The sequence below is a fragment of the Perna viridis genome, chromosome 3, assembly GCF_037379345.1.
Source record: "Perna viridis isolate PV_CMFRI_1.1 ecotype Kerala chromosome 3, ASM3737934v1, whole genome shotgun sequence".
NCBI lineage: Eukaryota > Metazoa > Mollusca > Bivalvia > Mytilida > Mytilidae > Perna > Perna viridis.
Window position 1 is genome coordinate 60796457 of NC_142447.1, and position 19969 is coordinate 60816425.

The following is a 19969-nucleotide window of genomic DNA, read 5'->3' on the forward strand; positions in this document are numbered from 1 at the left end:
ATAGGGGTTAACAGCACTTTTAAAAATTGTATGGGAGGGGGTATTTCAAAGCAAACATAGAAATACATAGTTATGAAAATTTTACTTTAATTCTATGGATGATTGGGTATTATGAAATTTGCAATCCAACCTTTCCATACTTTATCCTGGAATAGCCCTCAGAGATATATAACAATTAGTTTAAGTTTGGCCAGCACTTGTAATAGGTATAATACAGATAAAGGGTACTATAAAGTCAAAACTTATTAAGTTGAAGTGGAAGGGACCAGGCAAAATGCTCTCAATATTTTTGCAAGATAGAAAAAAAATTCTATAAAAAGACAATAACAGAGTTGATTGATGACCCGGGAATACATATTTCAGAACAGTCAAAACTTCTTTTTGAACAACAGAATTTTTATAAATCTTTGTATTCAAGCATACATTCTGGTTGTGGAAATGATTTATTTTTTAAGCATGGTGTTTAACTTACACAAGATCAAAGTGTGAGGGTAACATAACATTTAATGAGTGCTCTTTTGCACTAAAACATACGACAAATGGTCAAATAGAAAAATCTATAAATTTTTCTGGAAAGATCTTGGACCACTTGTGTTTCGATCCTTACATTTTGGTTATGAAACAGGAAATTTTTCTGCTTTCCAGTATCAGTGTCATCACTTGTATTCCTAAAGATGGTAAGGACAGGAAAAAATTGGCGCCCTATTAGCTTGTTAAATACAGACTTGACGATAGCCTCTGCGGCAATTGCAAATCGGTTGAAAACCATATTACCCAATATCATAAGTGATACACAAAAGGGTTTTATTAAAGATAGATTTATAGGAGAAAATACTAGACTCTTATATGATCTGATGCACTATTTAGAATATCATGATATGCCACAGGATTAGTGTTACTCATTGATTTTGAAAAAGCTTTTGATTCCATTGAATGGGAATTTCTAGTTGCAGCATTAAAAAAAGTTTCAATTTTGGTCCATCAATCTGCAGATGGTTCAAGACTTTCTATGTAGATGCCAAAAGCTGTGTAATAAATAATGGTAATATGTCAAGTTTCTTTTATCTTGAACATGGTTGTATACAGGGGGACCCATTGTCACCTTATCTGTTTATTATAGGTGTTGAACTATAAGCTATTAAACTTGAATCAGACCCAAATATTCATAGTGTTATGGTACAAGAGAGTGAAATTTTATTTAGTCTATATGCTGATAATACAATCCTAATGTTACATGGTAAAGAGAAATCTTGAACAGAGTCTTTAAATGTATTTGAGTTGTTTTATAAGGCTTCTGGCTTAAAGATGAATGCATCTAAAACCAAAGCCATATGGGTTGTTAGTAAAAAAATTCTAATCATGTATTATGTTCTGGTAAAAAACTTCAATGGACAGTCTTAAATTTTAGAGTTCTGGGATTAGAATTTTCATTAAATTTAGATGACATGCTTCATATTAATTTTTCTAAGAAGGTTACGGAAATGTCTGGTATATTGAAGTCATGGGAACATAGAAAGCTTACACTCCTTGGTAAGGTTACAGTTATTAAAACTCTTACACTTCCAAAGATTATACATTTGTTGACAGCCTTACCCAATTTGTCTCAAAATAGTATAAATGAGATTAATTCCTTATTTTTTCACTTTACTTGGATTGGGAAATCAGAGAGAATTAAGCGTAATACACTTATTGGAGATTTCAAGCAAGGAGGATTGAACATGATTCATTTGGAGTCATTTACTTATTATTTAAAAATTGGTTGGGTACGTCGAGTACTTCAAGATACAGGAAGGACATGGCATTCACTCTTACTCTCTGATTTAAGAATGTTTGGAGGTGAAAGAGTTTTTTCTCTACAAAGGGAAAAGTTGAAAGAGTTGTCAACTTCTATTCACAATCCTTTTTGGGGAGATGTATTTTTGTCAATGTATTAAGTGAAGCCGGTTTTTAAGACATGTACAAGAGAAATTCTTTCTCTAGACATTCTGAACTTTGTACCTGTGCTAGATTTTATGTTATATGACAGTTGGAAGCACCATGGGGTTAAAGTTTTAAAGGATATAATAAACTTTGAAAATAAGATTTTTCACATTTCATGAGTTCAAAAATAAAACTTCCACTAATAACTTTTTGAGCTACTGTAGTATCCTATCACAGATTCCTATGAGCATTAAGATTTTTGTAAAAGAGCACTGCAATGAGAATAATTTTGTAAATTTTTCTGTAACTGACACATTTCTTGAACAGCTCCTTCAAGTTAAAAAACCCAAGTTTTTATATGGTCATCTTATTAGTATCATATTTTGTCAGCCAATAGAAAAAAATTTGAAATGGGAAGAACTTTTAGGATCAGAAACTGTAGACTGGCAAAACTACTTCATTTTAACAAAAACGTGTTGTTCTGACAGTTATCTGAGAAGTTTCCAATACAAAATACTACATCGTATTATTCCTACAAATTCTTTCTTATACAGGATCAAGCTAAAGCCAAGCAATCTATGTTCTTTTTGTAAACTAGATGAAGAAACTAGATTTATTTTATGATTTTCATATCACAAAACATTTCTGGTCATCATTTTTGCATCTAATACATTTGTACAACAGAGATTTTGCATTTACCAAGCAGAAAGTATTATTAGGGTTTCCTTCAGAAGATTTATTTTCTAATTTGTTGATTATAATAGCAAAAAAACTATCTATCTAGATGTAAATAAAAGGAAATTATACCAAATATGGTTGGCCTCCTCAACCGTATAAGACAGTACCAATCTCTTGAAAGTTATGTTACAAATAAAAATTGCACATTACACAAATTTGAAAAATATTGGGCTCATTTACAAGCTATTTTTCCATCATAATTTTTCTACACAGGAATTTTTTTTTTATTTATCAATTACTCTTTTCTTTCTTACTTGATTTTTATATTTTTATTCCAATTGAACTCCTGTTCTTTAGATACATTGCAGTCCAAACTTATGTATTACAATGAATGAGTGGTAGGTGAATGATGTGAGAATGGAAATAGAATATAGTTACTCTTTTTTTTTTCATGGTATTTTGTAAATATGTTATATGAATCTATAAAATGTTTGTATGTAAGTGACAATTTCTCCATTAAGAACTCCCTCTACACCATAGTCAGGTGGTGATGTAAGGGAATTGTGTAAAATCCTGACTACTAAAAAAACAAAGAAAAAAAAATGTTCCAGTTATCCGAGGTCGAGTATAACCCTGAAATGATTGATGATTTAATTCTTAGCACATTACCTCACATCAAAGAATACTTCAAGTCCATTTGTGCTGTTTTGTGCAACATAACAAAAGACAATTTAGATGTGTTGTATATCAATTAGGTTTTAAATTCTATGCATTATCAACAGGAAAAATTCTTGTTTATTTTTTTTTTTCAACTAAAATGTTTTCAAAATCAAGTCCATTTCTATAATGAAATTTTGGTTTCACCAGTGAAACGAAGGTAGTCATTACTTCAGTTGCTATTGTCTGTTTGGCGTGTAGTCACCCGTGAAACAAAGGTAGTCATTACTTCAGTTGCTATTGTCTGTTTGGCGTGTAGTCACCCGTGAAACAAAGGTAGTCATTACTTCAGTTGCTATTGTCTGTTTGTCGTGTAGTCAACAGTGAAACGAAGGTAGTCATTACTTCAGTTGCTATTGTCTGTTTGGTGTGTAGTCACCCGTGAAAGGAAGGTAGTCATTGAATTACTTCAGTTGTTATTGTCTGTTTGGTGTGTAGTCACCCGTGAAAGGAAGGTAGTCATTGAATTACTTCAGTTGTTACTGTCTGTTTGGCTTGTAGTCACCAGTGAAATGAAGGTAGTCATTGAATTACTTCAGTTGCTATTGTCTGTTTGGCTCGTAGTCACCAGTGAAACGAAGGTAGTCACTGAATTTCTTCAGTTGCTATTGTCTGTTTGGTGTGTAGTCACCAGTGAAACGAAGGTAGTCATTGAATTATTTCAGTTGTTATTGTCTGTTTGGCATGTAGTCACCAGTGAAATGAAGGTATTCATTACTTCAGTTGCTATTGTCTGTTTGGCGTGTAGTTAAATGTTCAGATGACATTTCAACAAATGAAGTTTATCAACAAATTTTTTTATGATAATCAAAATATCCAAATATCCAAATAAGAAAGGTCAAGATGGCTGCCGTACAGTCAACAGTCTAAATCAAAGCTCCCACTTTTTGCAGTTGAAATGAAGTTTTTAAGGAGAGTACTCCAATAAGATTCATATTGCTGAAAAGGAATTTTTATGGAGATTTTAGTGATATAACTTTTGGAAATTAAATCTGTGATTTGAAAAATATTTAATTTGAACATAACTTTGTTATTTTGACAAGAAAGGGTGATCAGTGAATACTTGTCAGTTATATCAGTATATAGGAACAATGCCTCCAAAACTTAATCCTAGCAATGCCAGTACTAAAGGACCTAACAAGCCAGTAAATACAGTTCAATCATTGCTGGCAGCAAAACTGGAAAAGGACAAAGAAAAGGAAAAACCACTTAAGAGACCACATTCTGAAGTGGCAAATGAGCCCACTAATAGCCTGGATCTATCAGGGATTATGAACTTACAAAAGGACATTTACAAAATTTGACCAGTAAACAAGACCTTGATAGAGTGACAAAGGACTTAATTAAAACCAATGATATAGAACAATTGGTTAGCTCTATTGTAAAAAAGTTGATAAATGAATTCAAACAATCTATTGAAAGTGAAATGGAAGAAAGGATTGAAGAAAAAATCAATGAAGTTAAAAATGAAATGCAGGAAAAGATAGATGCTTTGTCTATAAAAGATGATGACTTAAAAAGAAAGATACAGGTGCTGCATGGTACAACTACTAATATCAGGAAAGATTTAAACGAAACAACTAGAATAGCTACACAAGCAGATATTAGTAGCAACTATAACAAGAAATACTCGAGAAAAAATAACATTAAAGTTATGAACTTTCCCCACAAGACAAACCAAAATCTAAGAAAAGATTTTATGGACATTTGCGAAAATAAACTGAAGGTTGAACTAGAGGATAGGGATGTTGTAGCTATTCACAGGATCCCAACCAAAAAACCGGGACCATACCCAGTCATTGTGAAGCTCTTTAGCAGCGATGTTAAGTGAAAAGTTATGCGAGAAAGAAAAGAGCTGAAGGGAAATGTGAAATTTGTTGATGATGTTTCCCAGAGAAATATGAACTTGATTAAACGTTTAAATGACACTAATGAGTTTGACCAGGTGTGGTATTATAACTGTGGCATATATGGGAGGACTGAAAAAGATCTGCAATTGAAGTTTAATCTTTATGACGACATCCAGTTCAGACTACAGCAAGGGGAGTAACTGTGAAAGTGAAGAACTTATACCTCACAAACTGTTGAGACTTCTTAAGTTCGTGAAAAAAATTGCAGTATATGTTAAATTACTCTTTGTATAGTATTATGGAATAAAAAATATAATTTCAACATTATTGTATGCCTAAATATAGTAAAACTGTCAAAGTTATATACAAAATTACATTTCCACATTCCTATCAATACTTGGTAAGACTTTTATTTATCAAATTTTGGTTACAATCAATTTTCCTTCTACAACTTAACAATTCTTTCATCAAAGGTTAAAAGATTAGTTGTTAAAACTAAAGGGAGATAATCCTAACTTATTTATTTAACATCAGTTTGATTTTTATCAAAGCAGCATTGTGTGGTTAACTTAAAGGGAGAGAAACCCAATTTATTTAATTGTTTAGCAATACTAAAGATAAACAGTACATGATTATCGAAACAAAGGGAGATAACGCTACCTTATATTTTGAACAATTCATTTTGTAGTCCAATTAAAGGGAAGTGACCCCAATCTTGTATCGCAATACAAATGAACAACACTAACAGGGAAGCTAAATTTAAGGGAGATAACCCAATTGTATTGTTTCGTAGTTTTTTGGTACTTTGTTTCCATTGGATTGCTGCTAGAGTTGGGAAGACACAACACATGTCCTAGACCTCTGTTGTTGTGACTTCACAACCCTATCAATCCAATGTATTGTACTATTCAGAATTCACTGTTTTAAATTTTATTTTCAAACAGAAAGGTCATTAAAAAATGTATTTGATACAAAAAATATTTGAGTTCAATGCATATTAGTGTGTGTGTGTGTGTATATATATATATGCATAATATTACGTACTCATAAATGTAACTCTTTGCTATATATTTTTACATGAAATGTATACTGCAAAAATATGACATCATAATTGAATGTTTGCAGACTGCCTTTATGTTGCTTTTAACCTTTACTTATTATTTATAATGTATATTTCTTATATCTGGCAAAAAAACATTGTGGTTGTTTAGCTGTTCTCTTGGTGACTTAGTTGAAACAGCAGTTCATTAGAATACTGAATATACATATACATTACTGAATATACATGTACATTACTGTGTTTATGTTCTATGCATTCCTAAGACATGGTTTATTTTGTGTCTATGTTGTCAAAATTTTAAAATGATTTATTATATATCCCAACAATCATGGGGTCTTTAAAAATACTTTCAGTCAATTGTCAAGGATTAGGTGACCTGTCCAAGAGGATGGATGTTTTCAATTTTCTGAAATCAGAAAAGTATAACATATATTGCCTTCAAGACACTCATTTTGCATTTGAACAAGAGAACAATATTAGATCACTTTGGGGTATTGACTGCTTCTTTGCATCTTTCACTACTAACTCTAGAGGAGTTGCTATACTATTTAATAATAATTTTGAATTCAAGATTACAAAGGAGAAAAAAGATGAAAATGGAAATTATTTAGCTTTAGATGTTATGGCTGATAAAATACGTTTTACATTAGTTACTATATATGGTCCTAATAATGACTGCCCTGCATTTTATGACCAGATTATGTCTGTTATTGATGACTTTGAGAATGAATATTATGTAATATGTGGGGATTATAACCTGGTTTTGTCTCCAGATCTAGATTATAGTAATTATCTACATATAAATAACCCCAATGCTAGAGATAAATTACTGCAAATAATAGAGGATAGATCTCCAGTAGATCCATTCAGAGAGCTTTTTCCAAATTAAAAAGATTTACTTGGCGGAAGAAAAACCCTCTAAAACAAGCTAGGCTTGATTTTTTTCTGATATCAGAGGGTATGTTATCATTCCTAAAAATTGCTGTGTTGAACCAAATTATCGTTCAGACTATAAGATATTACTAGAATTGGAGATTTGTCCATTTGTTTGAGGGAAAGGGTTATGGAAGTTCAATAACTCATTACTTTATGAGGAGGAATATATCAAAATTGTACATCAGAAGATACTTGATGTAAAGAAACAATATTGTCTCCCAGTTTATAATCATGAGAGTATACAAGATATTGATAATGAGTCAATTGAATTCATTATAAATGATCAACTCTTTCTTGAAACTTTACTGATGGAAATACGTCGAAAATCCATCTCATATTCAAGTTTTAAAAAGAGAGAGAAAAACAAAAATGAGGAAAAACTTAAGGAAGAGGTAAGATATATAGAAGAAAATGTAGATAATGGTTCAATACAGCAATTAGAACAAAAAAAGCAAGAATTAGAGAATATCAGAAAGGAGAGATTGCAGGGTAAAATTATTAGATCTAGAGTACAATGGATGGAGGAAGGGGAAAAGCCAACAAGTTATTTCTAGAATCTAAGAACTTTACGAGTAAAATCATTCCTAAAGTTGAAAAAGATAATGGGGAGGTAGTTACAGATCAAAAAGAGATTTTAAACCAGGTTAAGGAATTTTATGAAACACTTTAGAAGAAAAAAGACAATGACAATGTTAATGTATATGATGAAATTAATCAAGGTTTAGATGGTGTAAATTTTACAAAGTTAACAAATGATCAAAAAGACAGTTTAGAAGGTATTATTACTGTTAATGAAGCTGATCTGGCATTAAAACGTATGAAAAATAATAAAATGCCAGGTTCTGATGGGTTTTCTACTGAATTCTTTAAGTTTTTTTTGGAAGGATTTAAAATATTTTGTTGTTAGATCATTAAATGCAGGGTACCAAAAGGGAGAATTATCTGTCACACAAAAACTGGGCATTATTACCTGTCTACCTAAGGGAAATAAACCAAGACATTTTTTAAAGAATTGGAGACCCATATCTTTATTGAACACAGTATACAAGATTTGTTCTGGTGCTTCAGTTATGAGATTTAAGACTGTTTTGAGTAATCTTATACATACTGATCAGACTGGATTTATCAGTGGAAGATATATTGGGGAGAATATTAGACTTATTTATGACATTATGCAATATAGTGAAGAAAATGATATACCTGGCCTTTTATTATTAATCGATTTTGAAAAGGCTTTTGATTCCATTTCATGGAGATTTTTTAAAAATGTTTTAAAGTTCTTTAACTTTGGGGATTCTATTATAAAATGGACAGAAGTTTTATACAATAACATAAACTCCGCTGTTATTCAGGGTGGGAATCTTTCAGAGTTTTTCGTAATTGAACGGGGCTGTAGACAAGAAGACCCCTTGTCACCGTACTTATTTATCTTATGTGCTGAAATTTTGGGTATGAAAATTAGAAAGAACAATAAAGGGAATCAAAGTCATCCAGGTTGAACATAAATTGTCCCAATTTGCAGACGATATATCTTTACTTTTAGATGGTTCGGAAGATTCCTTGAATCAGGCATTACATGAACTTGATTGGTTTTGGCCAGATTTCGGGACTTAACATCAACTTTTCAAAAACTCAAGTTGTTTGGATTGGGAGCAAAAAGTATTCTAAGGAGGTTTTATGTAGAGAGAAAAATCTTTCTTGGGGAGTTACATCTTTCAAATTATTAGGTGTTAATTTTGAGGTCGACCTGGACAAGATGATAAAACAAAATTATGATGAAAGTATCAGAAAGATCAAAAGTATGATAAACCAGTGGTCAAAACGAAATATCACAGTAATTGGTAGAATAACAGTTGTTAAAACACTTTTGTTACCAATTTTGAATCATTTTATAATGTCACTTCCAAACCCAAGGGATAATATGGTGAAAAATATAAACGACATTTTCTATACATTTGTGTGGAATTCACCTGTTCATAAAGTTAAGAAAGATGTATTACAAAAATGCTATGAAGAAGGAGGCCTTGAGATGATCAATGTAAATGCTTTTATTCAAGCCATGAAATGTACATGAATAAGGAGACTTTTTAGAAATGAAGGAAATTGGCAAAATATTTTCTTATCACAGGTAGCCAAAGAAAAATTGTTCACCTGTGGATCAACATATATATCTCATTTAAGAGAAAATATTAAAAATGATTTTTGGCGAGATGTTCTGTTGTCATGGGAAATGGTAATGGAGAGAGAGAAAGATAAAAAACGGGAATATTTTTTAGCCAGTCCTCTTTGGATGAATAATTTGTTTATAAGAATTGGCTTGATGGAGGTATTCGTTATGTTAATGATTTGGTTGGAGAAGATGGTTCTTTTTTGAAACACGACGAATAACAAAATATTTTTGATGTAAATTTGAATATAATGAAATACAATAGTATTATGTCTCTGGCATCAAAGATAAGTAAGCAGTTTACAAAGGAAAGCTACAAACTAGCATCTTCTTTCATTCCATCACATGTGAAAACTATATTAAAGAGTCAGAAGGGCTCAAGAGATATGTATTGTATTTTAAATAGAAATGATTGTACATCTACAGGGAACACCAAGTGGAGCATAATTTTAAATGTAGATACTGAGAATTGGAAAGTTTTTAATAAACTTCCATTTGTCGTTACACAAAACTGCATTGGCTCCAGTACAGAATTAATCAGAGGATTTTGACAACCAACAAATTTATCAATATAGTTGACAATGCCTCCTCTCCATTTTGTTCCTTCTGTAATTCAGGAATAGAAACTATTGAACATTTGCTATGGGAACGTGAACAAGTACAGGATTTTATTGAAGAAATTGATCAATGGCTCCTTCATAATGGTATAAGCATAGCATTCACTAAAATCATATTTTTGTTTGGTAATATTAAACAATGTTGTAAAGGTGATCCACAAAATAATATTATTCTTTGGTAAGACATTATATTTATAGTATGAAGTGTTATAATAAACCATTAAATGTGCAAGGAATGTTAGAAAAAATGAAGTATATGTATAATATTGAAAAAATGATAGCTGCGAAAAACAAACGTGTAAAAAATTTTGAAAAAATTTGGAACTCTTATAGATTTTTGAATGCAACCTAATGATCCCAATGTTGTGAACATTCAACAATTCATTCCTTTAACTACCCAAGCTAATTTGTATTAATATACAATCAAAGTCAACAAGTGTTTTCACAAGCCATGCTAAATGTAATAAAAACAATTTTTGGTCAAGGTTTGTAATAAATCTATCAGTTTTATCACTAAAAAGTTGACTTAGACACATCAGAGTTAATCAACTTTGAAGACCTATCAAGGGGACTGATTGAAAATCTCGAGTTATCTCAGGTCTCCATTTATCCAAGTTAGAGTCATCAGAGGTAAAAAATTTTTGGAGTAAGGGGAGTTTTGCTGGGACTGTCATATTAGTTCGAATTATCCAAGATTTGGACTCTTCCAAGTTTGACACATCAAGGTTAAAACTGTATTATATTTACCAATCTATCAAGCTTAATAGTGATAATGGAGTTGCATATAAACCAAGTCATCAATGTTTAATAAATTCTTCTGTAAAAAAAGCATATACTAACATCATGACAGCATCACTGAGGCTCTCTGATAAGGCATTCCTGAGTGTATTATCTGTATCAAATATCCCCCATGTTGCTTGGAGTACAGAATCCAACAAACAGTCACCAGCTGTTCTGTTCCATAGAGCATATAACCTACTACCAAGTCTTTCAGTTAATTCTTTACTCCAATTAATTACCAAATCATCTTCCAACTCTGAAGAATATTGTAGAACATTCTACATTTAAACAATGTCAGACAAACAATCTTAACAATTTGTGAACTTTAAATCATATGTCTTTGATGTAACCTCTTAACATGTAAATGAGTAAATGAGTATTATTTATACATATAAAAATTCAATTAAAAGCTTCATCAAAGAAAGTTACCTTTCTGTACATCATTATCTAATAACTCATCAAACAACTGGGTTTGGACAGGACCTGGTAAATTATCTACACCTGTCATATAAAACATAAAAACCAACAGTTAGTGTTTTATTGCTGTAAATTGATATCTTTTGGGAAATCTAAAACTAATTTGGTTTACCTGTTTAATATTTAATCATGACTACCACATGTAGTACAAGCCTGTGAACAATGTTCTTAAGTGAATATTAACAATATCAAAAATAAGATAAGTTTTCTTTCAATCTTTGGCTGGTTTTGCTGTTATAACACATGTAGTTTTTTCAAGACTTATTGTGATGACTACTTAATTTCAAATATCCCTTACTAATGAGTCGATTAAATTTGATTATACATGTATTTCTCAAAATTTAGTTTACAGTCCATGCAAATCAGCAAGCTTACCAGTAGGTAGGTAAAAAGTGACACATTCAGACATTATTTGGCATGGAAATTCCCCTTTCCGCTGTCTGAGGGAAGCTGATATCAGCCGACGAATATCTGCTGCCAGATCTGGACTGATATGGGATGGTAATCGTTTTTTAGAACAAGAAGCAGCCTCTGTACTTGTCAAAAGAAGAGCTAACATGTCTTCTCGTTTAAATCTTATACCCAAATGAACTAATGTGTACCCTGCTTGAAAGGCACTTGGCCGATTGAGAAGAATTGCTTCTTCCTGACTTAATTGTCTATAGGGATCTCCTCCTGATGCTATGTAAGCCTCAACAGCTTGTGCTTCACCTTCAACTACACCAACACAAGCATTTAACCACAACCAATCTTTCTCCCTCAATCTTTTCTTAATTTGCTTGAGTTTCCGCTCCATGGATTTGTTATCTTCCTGATAGTTGGTTGTCTCAGAGAGACTGGTTGGTATGGAGGCCCCTGAAGCACATCCTGTCGGAGATCCAGATATAGGACTGGTCTCAGAAGACATTATAGTGATCTCAGGTGATGTTCTTCCTTTGGCAGTTCCACAAATAACACATTTCAAACTCTTTGGCCAATTTTCATATGTACAATTTCTACAGTTCCACTTTACTCTTGCATATATTTTCTGTTTATTAATATCATTATTTAATGTTTTTAGAGCTGCCTTCGGTGATGATGGCATTTCTCCTTGAGGGGATGACTTTTTAGGTGTTATTGCCTCCCCTGACACAGCACCAGGAGGTGCTTTCTCATGTGTAGGAGAGGCACTAGGAGGGGAAGACTTTTTATTTCTTGGAGTATAACATTGAACACATCTTACAGCTTTTGGCCAATTAAGATAAGTACAACTCCTACAATTCCATTTGTTCACCTTGGTTGTACAAATGAGTTCACTATTCTCACGATTGTTTCCTGACTTCGCAGCCATCTTGTAAATATCTTGCTCTTCATTGTGAAGGTCAGTAATGAGGGGTGAACCTCGTGAAGCATGACACAAAGTACATTTTATAGCAGCCTCAAAATTCTGGTAGGTACAGTATTCACAGGACCACTTCTTCTTATCATCTGCCATGGTACCATCAGGTCAGGCTAAAGCTGCCCTGAAATTATACACTTAAATATTAGACTTATCTGACTAAAGCCACCCTGGAGTCTCAGATTTATCACAATTGAATAAGTAAACATTTGTTATCATTTCTTGACTGCTACAATACAACTATGTAAGTAGTTATAAAATTAAAACAAGCACATTCTACTTTAAACATACTTCAAAGGGAAAGACTCATGTTTTACTTTTCATTGCAAGTTTCATAAGACCTAAAGTCATTAAATAGTCTTAATATTTCAACTATCTTAATAGGAAAATGCTTCATAACGCACAGCTAAAAACACCCCCAGAGGTCAAATCCTTAAAAGATAGGGCAAATATGGACACAAAATTCAAGCTGGATACAGTTGAATTTTGACTGTAATTAAATGTTTGACCCAGGACAATAATTTACCCATAATGGAAATGGTCAAATAACTTGCAATAAGACTTTTAAAAGATAACAGGAACAGATTATGATAAACAGACGGACGGGCAAAGTACTTTCTATAAATCCCAGAATTTTGTTTCTGTATCTGAAGGAGTAATCAGAGGAACAAAGAATCTAGCGGAAAGGCATGGATTAAAAATTTAAATGCCTAGAACAAAATAAACAAGAAATACACTATGTGTTGGCATTTGGTGGAAGTATTTTTTAGGTTTAACCCAAAAAACAGAAAAAATTACCCATAAATGTATGAATTAAGTCCTGTAACATAAAATGTAAAATCCAAAATACTAGTAGAAATAAACTATTCAACAAAGTTTCAAGAAAATTGCTTGAAGCATTTTCAGGGTTTGCATAAATACTAAGGGTTAATCTCCACCTTTTCATGAATAAAGATCAATTACTTGAAAACGAAAAACCAGAAATTTATCAAACTTAAAAGGGAGCTGTCGACAATCAAAAGAAACAATTCACTAAAGTTTCAAGATTATTATAACCACCATTGAGTTATAGTCTGAAAATTGTGAAATTCCCCCTTTTTTTTGCTAACAAAGTTCCAGAACTCTTACTGGTTAAGTCACAGATCTTCAAAAATTAAAAGGAAGATTTCATCAATGTAAAGAAACAATCTACTGAAGTCTCATAGAAATTGCTGAACAGGTTTTTAAATTATAGTCTGAAAACAGAAAATCTCCCCATTTTTTAACCATTTACATGTAAGTCCCACAACTCAACCTGCAGCAAGCAAGCAGTTCTTTAAATGTTAATGTTTCATTACAAAGTATCACTACAAAACAATAAACCATCAGTTAGCATAACTTGATTAAAAATGTTCATTCCATATTCTGTCCCTAGCGTTGTTATTATCAAAGTGCTGTCAGCACTTGAGGTTTTTGGTTCTTGCGAAAATTGTAGCATTGAAAATTTTACTTGGTTAAAATCACTGCTCTTCACTTCCTGTAGAACTAAATTTCCTAAATGCAAATTTCTTACTTAATACCTTTCAATGCCTAAACAGAGTCCCTCAAATCTGCAGTTGATATGAATCTCAATTCTATTAGCAGAAATAATAGAATACTGTTGGGCTGAATAATTGCAAGAAACATATTTACTGGTTATAAAAGTCGTATTGAATGATCTTAAAGGAATTACATTTGAACTTATTTTTTGTGTAGTGTTCAGAAATAGTAGGGAAGATCTAATGATAGACCAGCGACATAAGGTACATGTGTATTTTGAATAAATCAAAAACCTAAAAAGCTGATTAACATATATTTGCAAATGCTTGTAGCTGAATATTGATAGATAATGAAAGTTTTGACCATTTTTTTTTCCTAATTTGTTTTCAACTGTTATCAAAGATTAAGAAAGATAACTTGTCAAAGTACCACTAAAGGACAGAGTAGTCCTAATCTTCTTGGAAGTAAAAAAGTGACAATGCAACTTCTAGTTACTTTTTGTTCCACCTAAGGATGAAAAAGAAATCATGAGAACCAGAAATCGAGAATATAATCCATGGCTAATGAGTTTGTTCCATCTAAGGATGAAAAAGAAATCATGAGAAACAGAAATCGAGAATATGATCCATGGCTAATGAGTAGAAAGAGAAAATTGACATGCACAAAGAAGAACATGAAAAAACCAAAATAATATTTACAAATAAACAAAAGTAAAGAAGCAACCCAGACTCCAATAAAAACTGGGAGCATGAACCAGGTGCAAAGTGACGGTGAGCGTCCTCTGCTTTTCAAAAAACACCCATTTAGTTGCTCACAAAATGTCACATCCTGGGAGGACGAAAGAGGAAAGGTAAACTATGAGAAATGAATACACCATAACTAAGTGAAGTTACATCTGTCTGACTATTCTGCCTAAGTGGCCAAGTAGTGTCATACCTTGATGTACCAGTAGCACTGTGGCCCAGTAGCGCCTTACTTTGATGTATTACTGTAACTGTACATTTGGATTTGGACAACAATTTATATATATATATATATGCCTTAACATATTAAAAAACTATACATGACATCATAAGTATGAGCATCAATATACTTGCATTCATACTTATTTTAATTTTTGTTAAGATTGAATCCAGTGCATTAGCTGCAAAAAGGTGGGTACAGTAAATCAAAAGTTTTGTACTTCATTTCAACAAGTATCTGATGATAAAATATTTTTTTGAAAGTTCAAGAGGGAGGAAAAGACATTTGATGAAATATAGAATCTACAACAATAACGAGTTGATTATGGAATTTCTCACATCAGTGAAATAAATTTTATAGTTTTGATCGCAAGGCTTGCCGAGCTATTCAAACTATAAAATATATTTCACAAGATGTGAGAAATTCATCATCAACAAGCTTTGAGTGTAGATTCTGTTTCTCTAATGCCCTAAAAATGTCACAAAATACCTAAAAATGAAAAGCGTGTGAAATGTTATGATTCCAATTTTGTATGAAACATGTTGACGTCACACAAACGCAAACATTCCAAACAAAAGAAACCAGACAATTTCAAAGGTTTTTTCACTTCACATCTTCCCGAGTCCCTTCATAATTCTTATTTAAGGTAAGAAAACACTTAAATTATCTCATTTAACTGAAATATAACAACAATGGCAATCGAGGTGATTCAAGATGGAGTCCAAGACAATCGATTTCTAAGCCAATCAAACTCTGAGAACAAAAAAGTCACTAGTGATGAGAACATTTTTTTCCACACCAGTCAAGTGGTATGAAAATTGAAGCAAAATTAGAGAAATGAATTTTACAGTACAGTCATTTTTGCAGTAAATTTAAGGAGAAATACTTACTACAAGCAAGTTTAAATTCAATTCAATTATTTTGATAGTAGAAATTATTTACCCTTGCTAAAATTTGTATTTGTACTTCCACATGTATTATTTATAAGTTCAGTTCAGAAATAACCCAAAAAACTTAGAGCCAGCATTAATTTTTGGTATACTTGCTAAATTAGCAATTAGAAAACTTTAAGAAACTTAGATCCAATCCTTGTTTATTGTTAAGACATGTTCCTTGTTTTAATTTTTTTTTTTTATTTCTTGATATAATTAAAATATTAAAATGTATGCTTCCTACATTATCCCTACAAAAAAAATGCACTGACATCAGTTCCCAATTTAACAACAATGTGCTCTGTACTTACTTGAATGACACACACAAATTTATAACACAGACAACTGGTCTACATGTAAATGAATAGGGGGTAGGAAACCTATCAAAATTCTAAAACAGGAGATCTCCCTCTCAAATTTTCACAAAGCAGGATTTTTTCTAAGTACTTGTTATTGCAACATCTTTTGACAAGAAATAAGATAATTTATTACGATTATTGCAACTGAAAATTCAAATAAGACGAGAGAAATTTCTGTGAATGCAGTTAAATCTCTCATTTGACATGAGCATGAAAGTAGGAGATAGTTGAATTTTTCATGAAATATCGGGAGGCACCCGCTGAAAGTGCAAATCTTTACACCTATGGTAGGAGCACAAATTCTTGTCATTTTGTTGGTTATTGTTTAATATTTTTTTATTATATCGTCTGTAAGAAGAAGTATTTTTCTTCCTACTAATATATGAATTATTCAAATATTTCTTACCAATATTGATGCATGAAATCCTTAAATGCACCGACTTAATACTGCTCTTTACTTACAAGTATACAGTCTTTAAAGCACAAGCCATATAGACTTGTAATGTTCTACAAATTGCAAGTCCAACTTATATTTCACTGTGCATCAGTAGGTTTTTGGTACTTGGAAGCAATGAATTTACTTGCATCTACTTTGGAGTAATCACTCTCTGGCTTCAAAGGACTACACCAAACATAAAAAATCTATGCGCCCTTTAAACACTGGCTTCTGAATAGCAAAATTTAACAAGTCAACAGCTAATTTTACTGGCCAGTATAAACTTATATGTACAAATGCATGTACTTACTAAATGTGCATGTTATAAATTACATGTAACTTGCAACAACAAAAAATTGGATAACAGTTACATGTATACTAGGATTAATTTTTTTTAATGGGCCATTCTTTGTAAAAATCTTAACTTAACTGGACATGGTTTAAGCATGATTGTCATTGTGCTAGATGGTGCAAGGATCCATGCAAGGCTTCTTCTAAAAGTTTGAAAATTATGACAAGTGAAATGAACAAAAAAAAATAAATGCATTACAAAGTTGACGTCAACACCACCCCCCCCCCGCAGTGACCGAGACATTGAATCATGGTGCTCGTGGAAGCTGGGCGTGGAAATCAGTTGATCAGGTAACAAACTCATGCATGTCATGATCACATCGTATCCCTACATCTTAATCGTTGTCAATCATTCCCAATTTTACTTTTAATCAAGGCTGTAAATTGATCATTTCAGCTTATACGCAAAAAGTGCAGCCCTAATGATACGTCTTTTCATATCTTCATACCAAAATAAGGGGTTTTCTCTCCGTCTTTTCACATCATCTGCTCATTCAGTTCCACAAAAATTACCAAAACAAACGAAGTTGCAGTGGAGGTCCAACTTCGGTTGATTAAAATTACGAATTTCTTACAATGCAGCATTCTAAAGGTGGAACGAACTTATGAGATTTCTTATCCTAACTCGTCACAATAAACAAACGTCCTCGATAGAAAGCCCGTGTTGTCCATAAGATTATCATCAAAGAGTTATGTCTTATTAGTACGAGTTGTATGGAAGCATGTGGATTTATTATAAAGGAGACTCGATCATGAGACTGTCTATGACAACAATAGGCAATAGTGTGATAAAAATTATTAATTTTGCAGAGTGCGTAAAAGATGGCGCAATAAAAAATAAAATCGAGAAGTTGAAGATAGTATTTCGTTGAATGCTAACTCGCTCTACAAGTCCCCCGAGTTGAAGCCAACTCTGTAACATGGTGGAGAACCTGAAAAACGATGTATTTTGGAGTATCAACTGTTTGTGATGATAGAAAAGTCATAGCAAACCTGGTCAAAGAAAAAAAACAAGAGGTACACCGGGTCGAAAACCACTTGTCATATTACATGTGAGATTAATCTCATTGTAATAGTAGGTATTGACTCATTTCATTTGTCGTTTTTGTAAGTGAGATTCATCTCACTGCATTGTATAGATTTAGTAAATGTCAGCTGATAGTGACAATGATTCAATTTTATCCAAAGATTTCATACGATATAATAGAACTTGCCAACGATATAGATTATTTGCTTAATCGCCAATCATCACCAATACATGATTATTCTGACTCCCCATTAAACCTCAGCGAAAAATTCTAAAAATTCCAGAGACAGTATCCTAAATTTGTTTGAAAATTTAACACCATCCGAGCTCAACGATATTTTTGGAATTCATGCAAACATTTCATCACCCGAAACACCAAACCTATTGTTTAAAAATTTGGAAACATCTGAACACACCGACAGTTTTGGAGCATATGAAAACATTTTATCTCCTGAGACCCCAAACATATTATTACACAACTGCCATCATCAACCTATAGTCCAACCCATTCATTTACCAATAAACAGTGTTTACAAAATGGAAAAAAAATAGCTACTTGCAGAAAATTTGGTGGATACCCTCACGAAAACGCACTTCAATTTATTTCTGAGGTTTCTGTCTTATTGTTAGAATCGGAATTATTTGATACCATAAAATTGTCAAAAGGACAACAACTAGATGATTTTTATACACAACTAGTAGAGAAAGCCAATTGTTGAGAAAATCTGATCATGAAATTTTAATTAAGTTCATTAAAGGTCTACCCGAAAAATTGGCATTTTTTGTTCGGGCAGGAAATCGTGCCGATAGTAAGAATGCTCTTTCTGCGGCCAAAATGGGCGAGGCATACGGTTATAGGGAAGACAACGCTCCATTAGTTGCAGCGGTAAGTTCAAAAACCAATGACCAACATGTTAGTCCAAAAGAGTTGGAAGCGATGAAATCGTCCATTATGACTGAATTTCAAGGTCAAATTGACAAAATTACACAAGCTATCGCAAATGTGGGTACAAATTCGTCAGCCCAAACTTTGCCGCCTTCCAATCAACCACCAAGCCCTAATCTCCGTCAATCACGTCAAACATTTAGATCAGGAAACCAGAATTTTGCTGATAATGCTCTTTGTAGAAAATGTAACGCACCAGGCCACTTTGCAAGGGCATGTAATTGGAATGAACAGAGTAATGTAAATAATGATAATAAATGCAGACTTTGTGGACAAAATGGTCATCTTATTTCTCAGTGTATAAGGAATGAGGGAAACCAGAGGTTCCCGCGGAATCAGAGGCACAACCCCCGGGGAGAACGAAAATAAGTGCCACCTGTAGATTTGCTCATGTCGAGGAAAGTGAAACGAATTGTGAAGATGAAAATATTAATGATACACAGTCCCAATTTTTATACATGCCCGTCAAAATGGACAGTTTAAATATTTCTGCTCTTGTTGACTGTGGAAGCTCAATAAATTTATTATCACAACAGCTTTATGATAATATTCCGGAATCGTACGAATCGAAATTTAGTCCATTATCAGAGACTCTTACATTGGCAAACAAGCAATCATTCAGTATTTATGGTACATCAAATATTAAGATTTCGGCTCCCAAGGGAAAACATTGGATTAAAGTGTATATTTTGAAACAAACTTCACACCCACTAATACTTGGTACAAAGTATTTATTTTCGAAAAAGATAATAGTTGATTTTGGAAAGCATCAAATCATATCAAAATATTTCAAAGTGATGTGTAGAGACAATGTTAGCATAGCGCCGAACGCAGAAATGTTAATTACTGGAAAAATT

General features: G+C 32.4%; 1 protein-coding gene and 1 pseudogene across 1 annotated transcript in view; one reads left to right on the forward strand and one right to left on the reverse strand.

The window, feature by feature from the left end:
- LOC148623201 (ubiquitin thioesterase zranb1-B-like) overlaps positions 1-17738 on the reverse strand; it is a 30481-nt gene extending 12743 nt beyond the window's left edge. The window contains exons 1-4 of the mRNA XM_088573815.1: positions 17589-17738; positions 11578-12704; positions 11155-11226; positions 10786-10981 (exon numbers count right to left, since the gene is read on the reverse strand). Coding sequence (XP_088429941.1) covers positions 10786-10981; positions 11155-11226; positions 11578-12676 — 1367 coding nt within the window. The 5' untranslated portion in view covers positions 12677-12704; positions 17589-17738. The remainder of the gene's footprint in view (positions 1-10785; positions 10982-11154; positions 11227-11577; positions 12705-17588) is intronic.
- On the forward strand, positions 795-6386 carry LOC148623202 (uncharacterized; annotated as a pseudogene).
- Positions 17739-19969: the final 2231 nt, after the last annotated feature.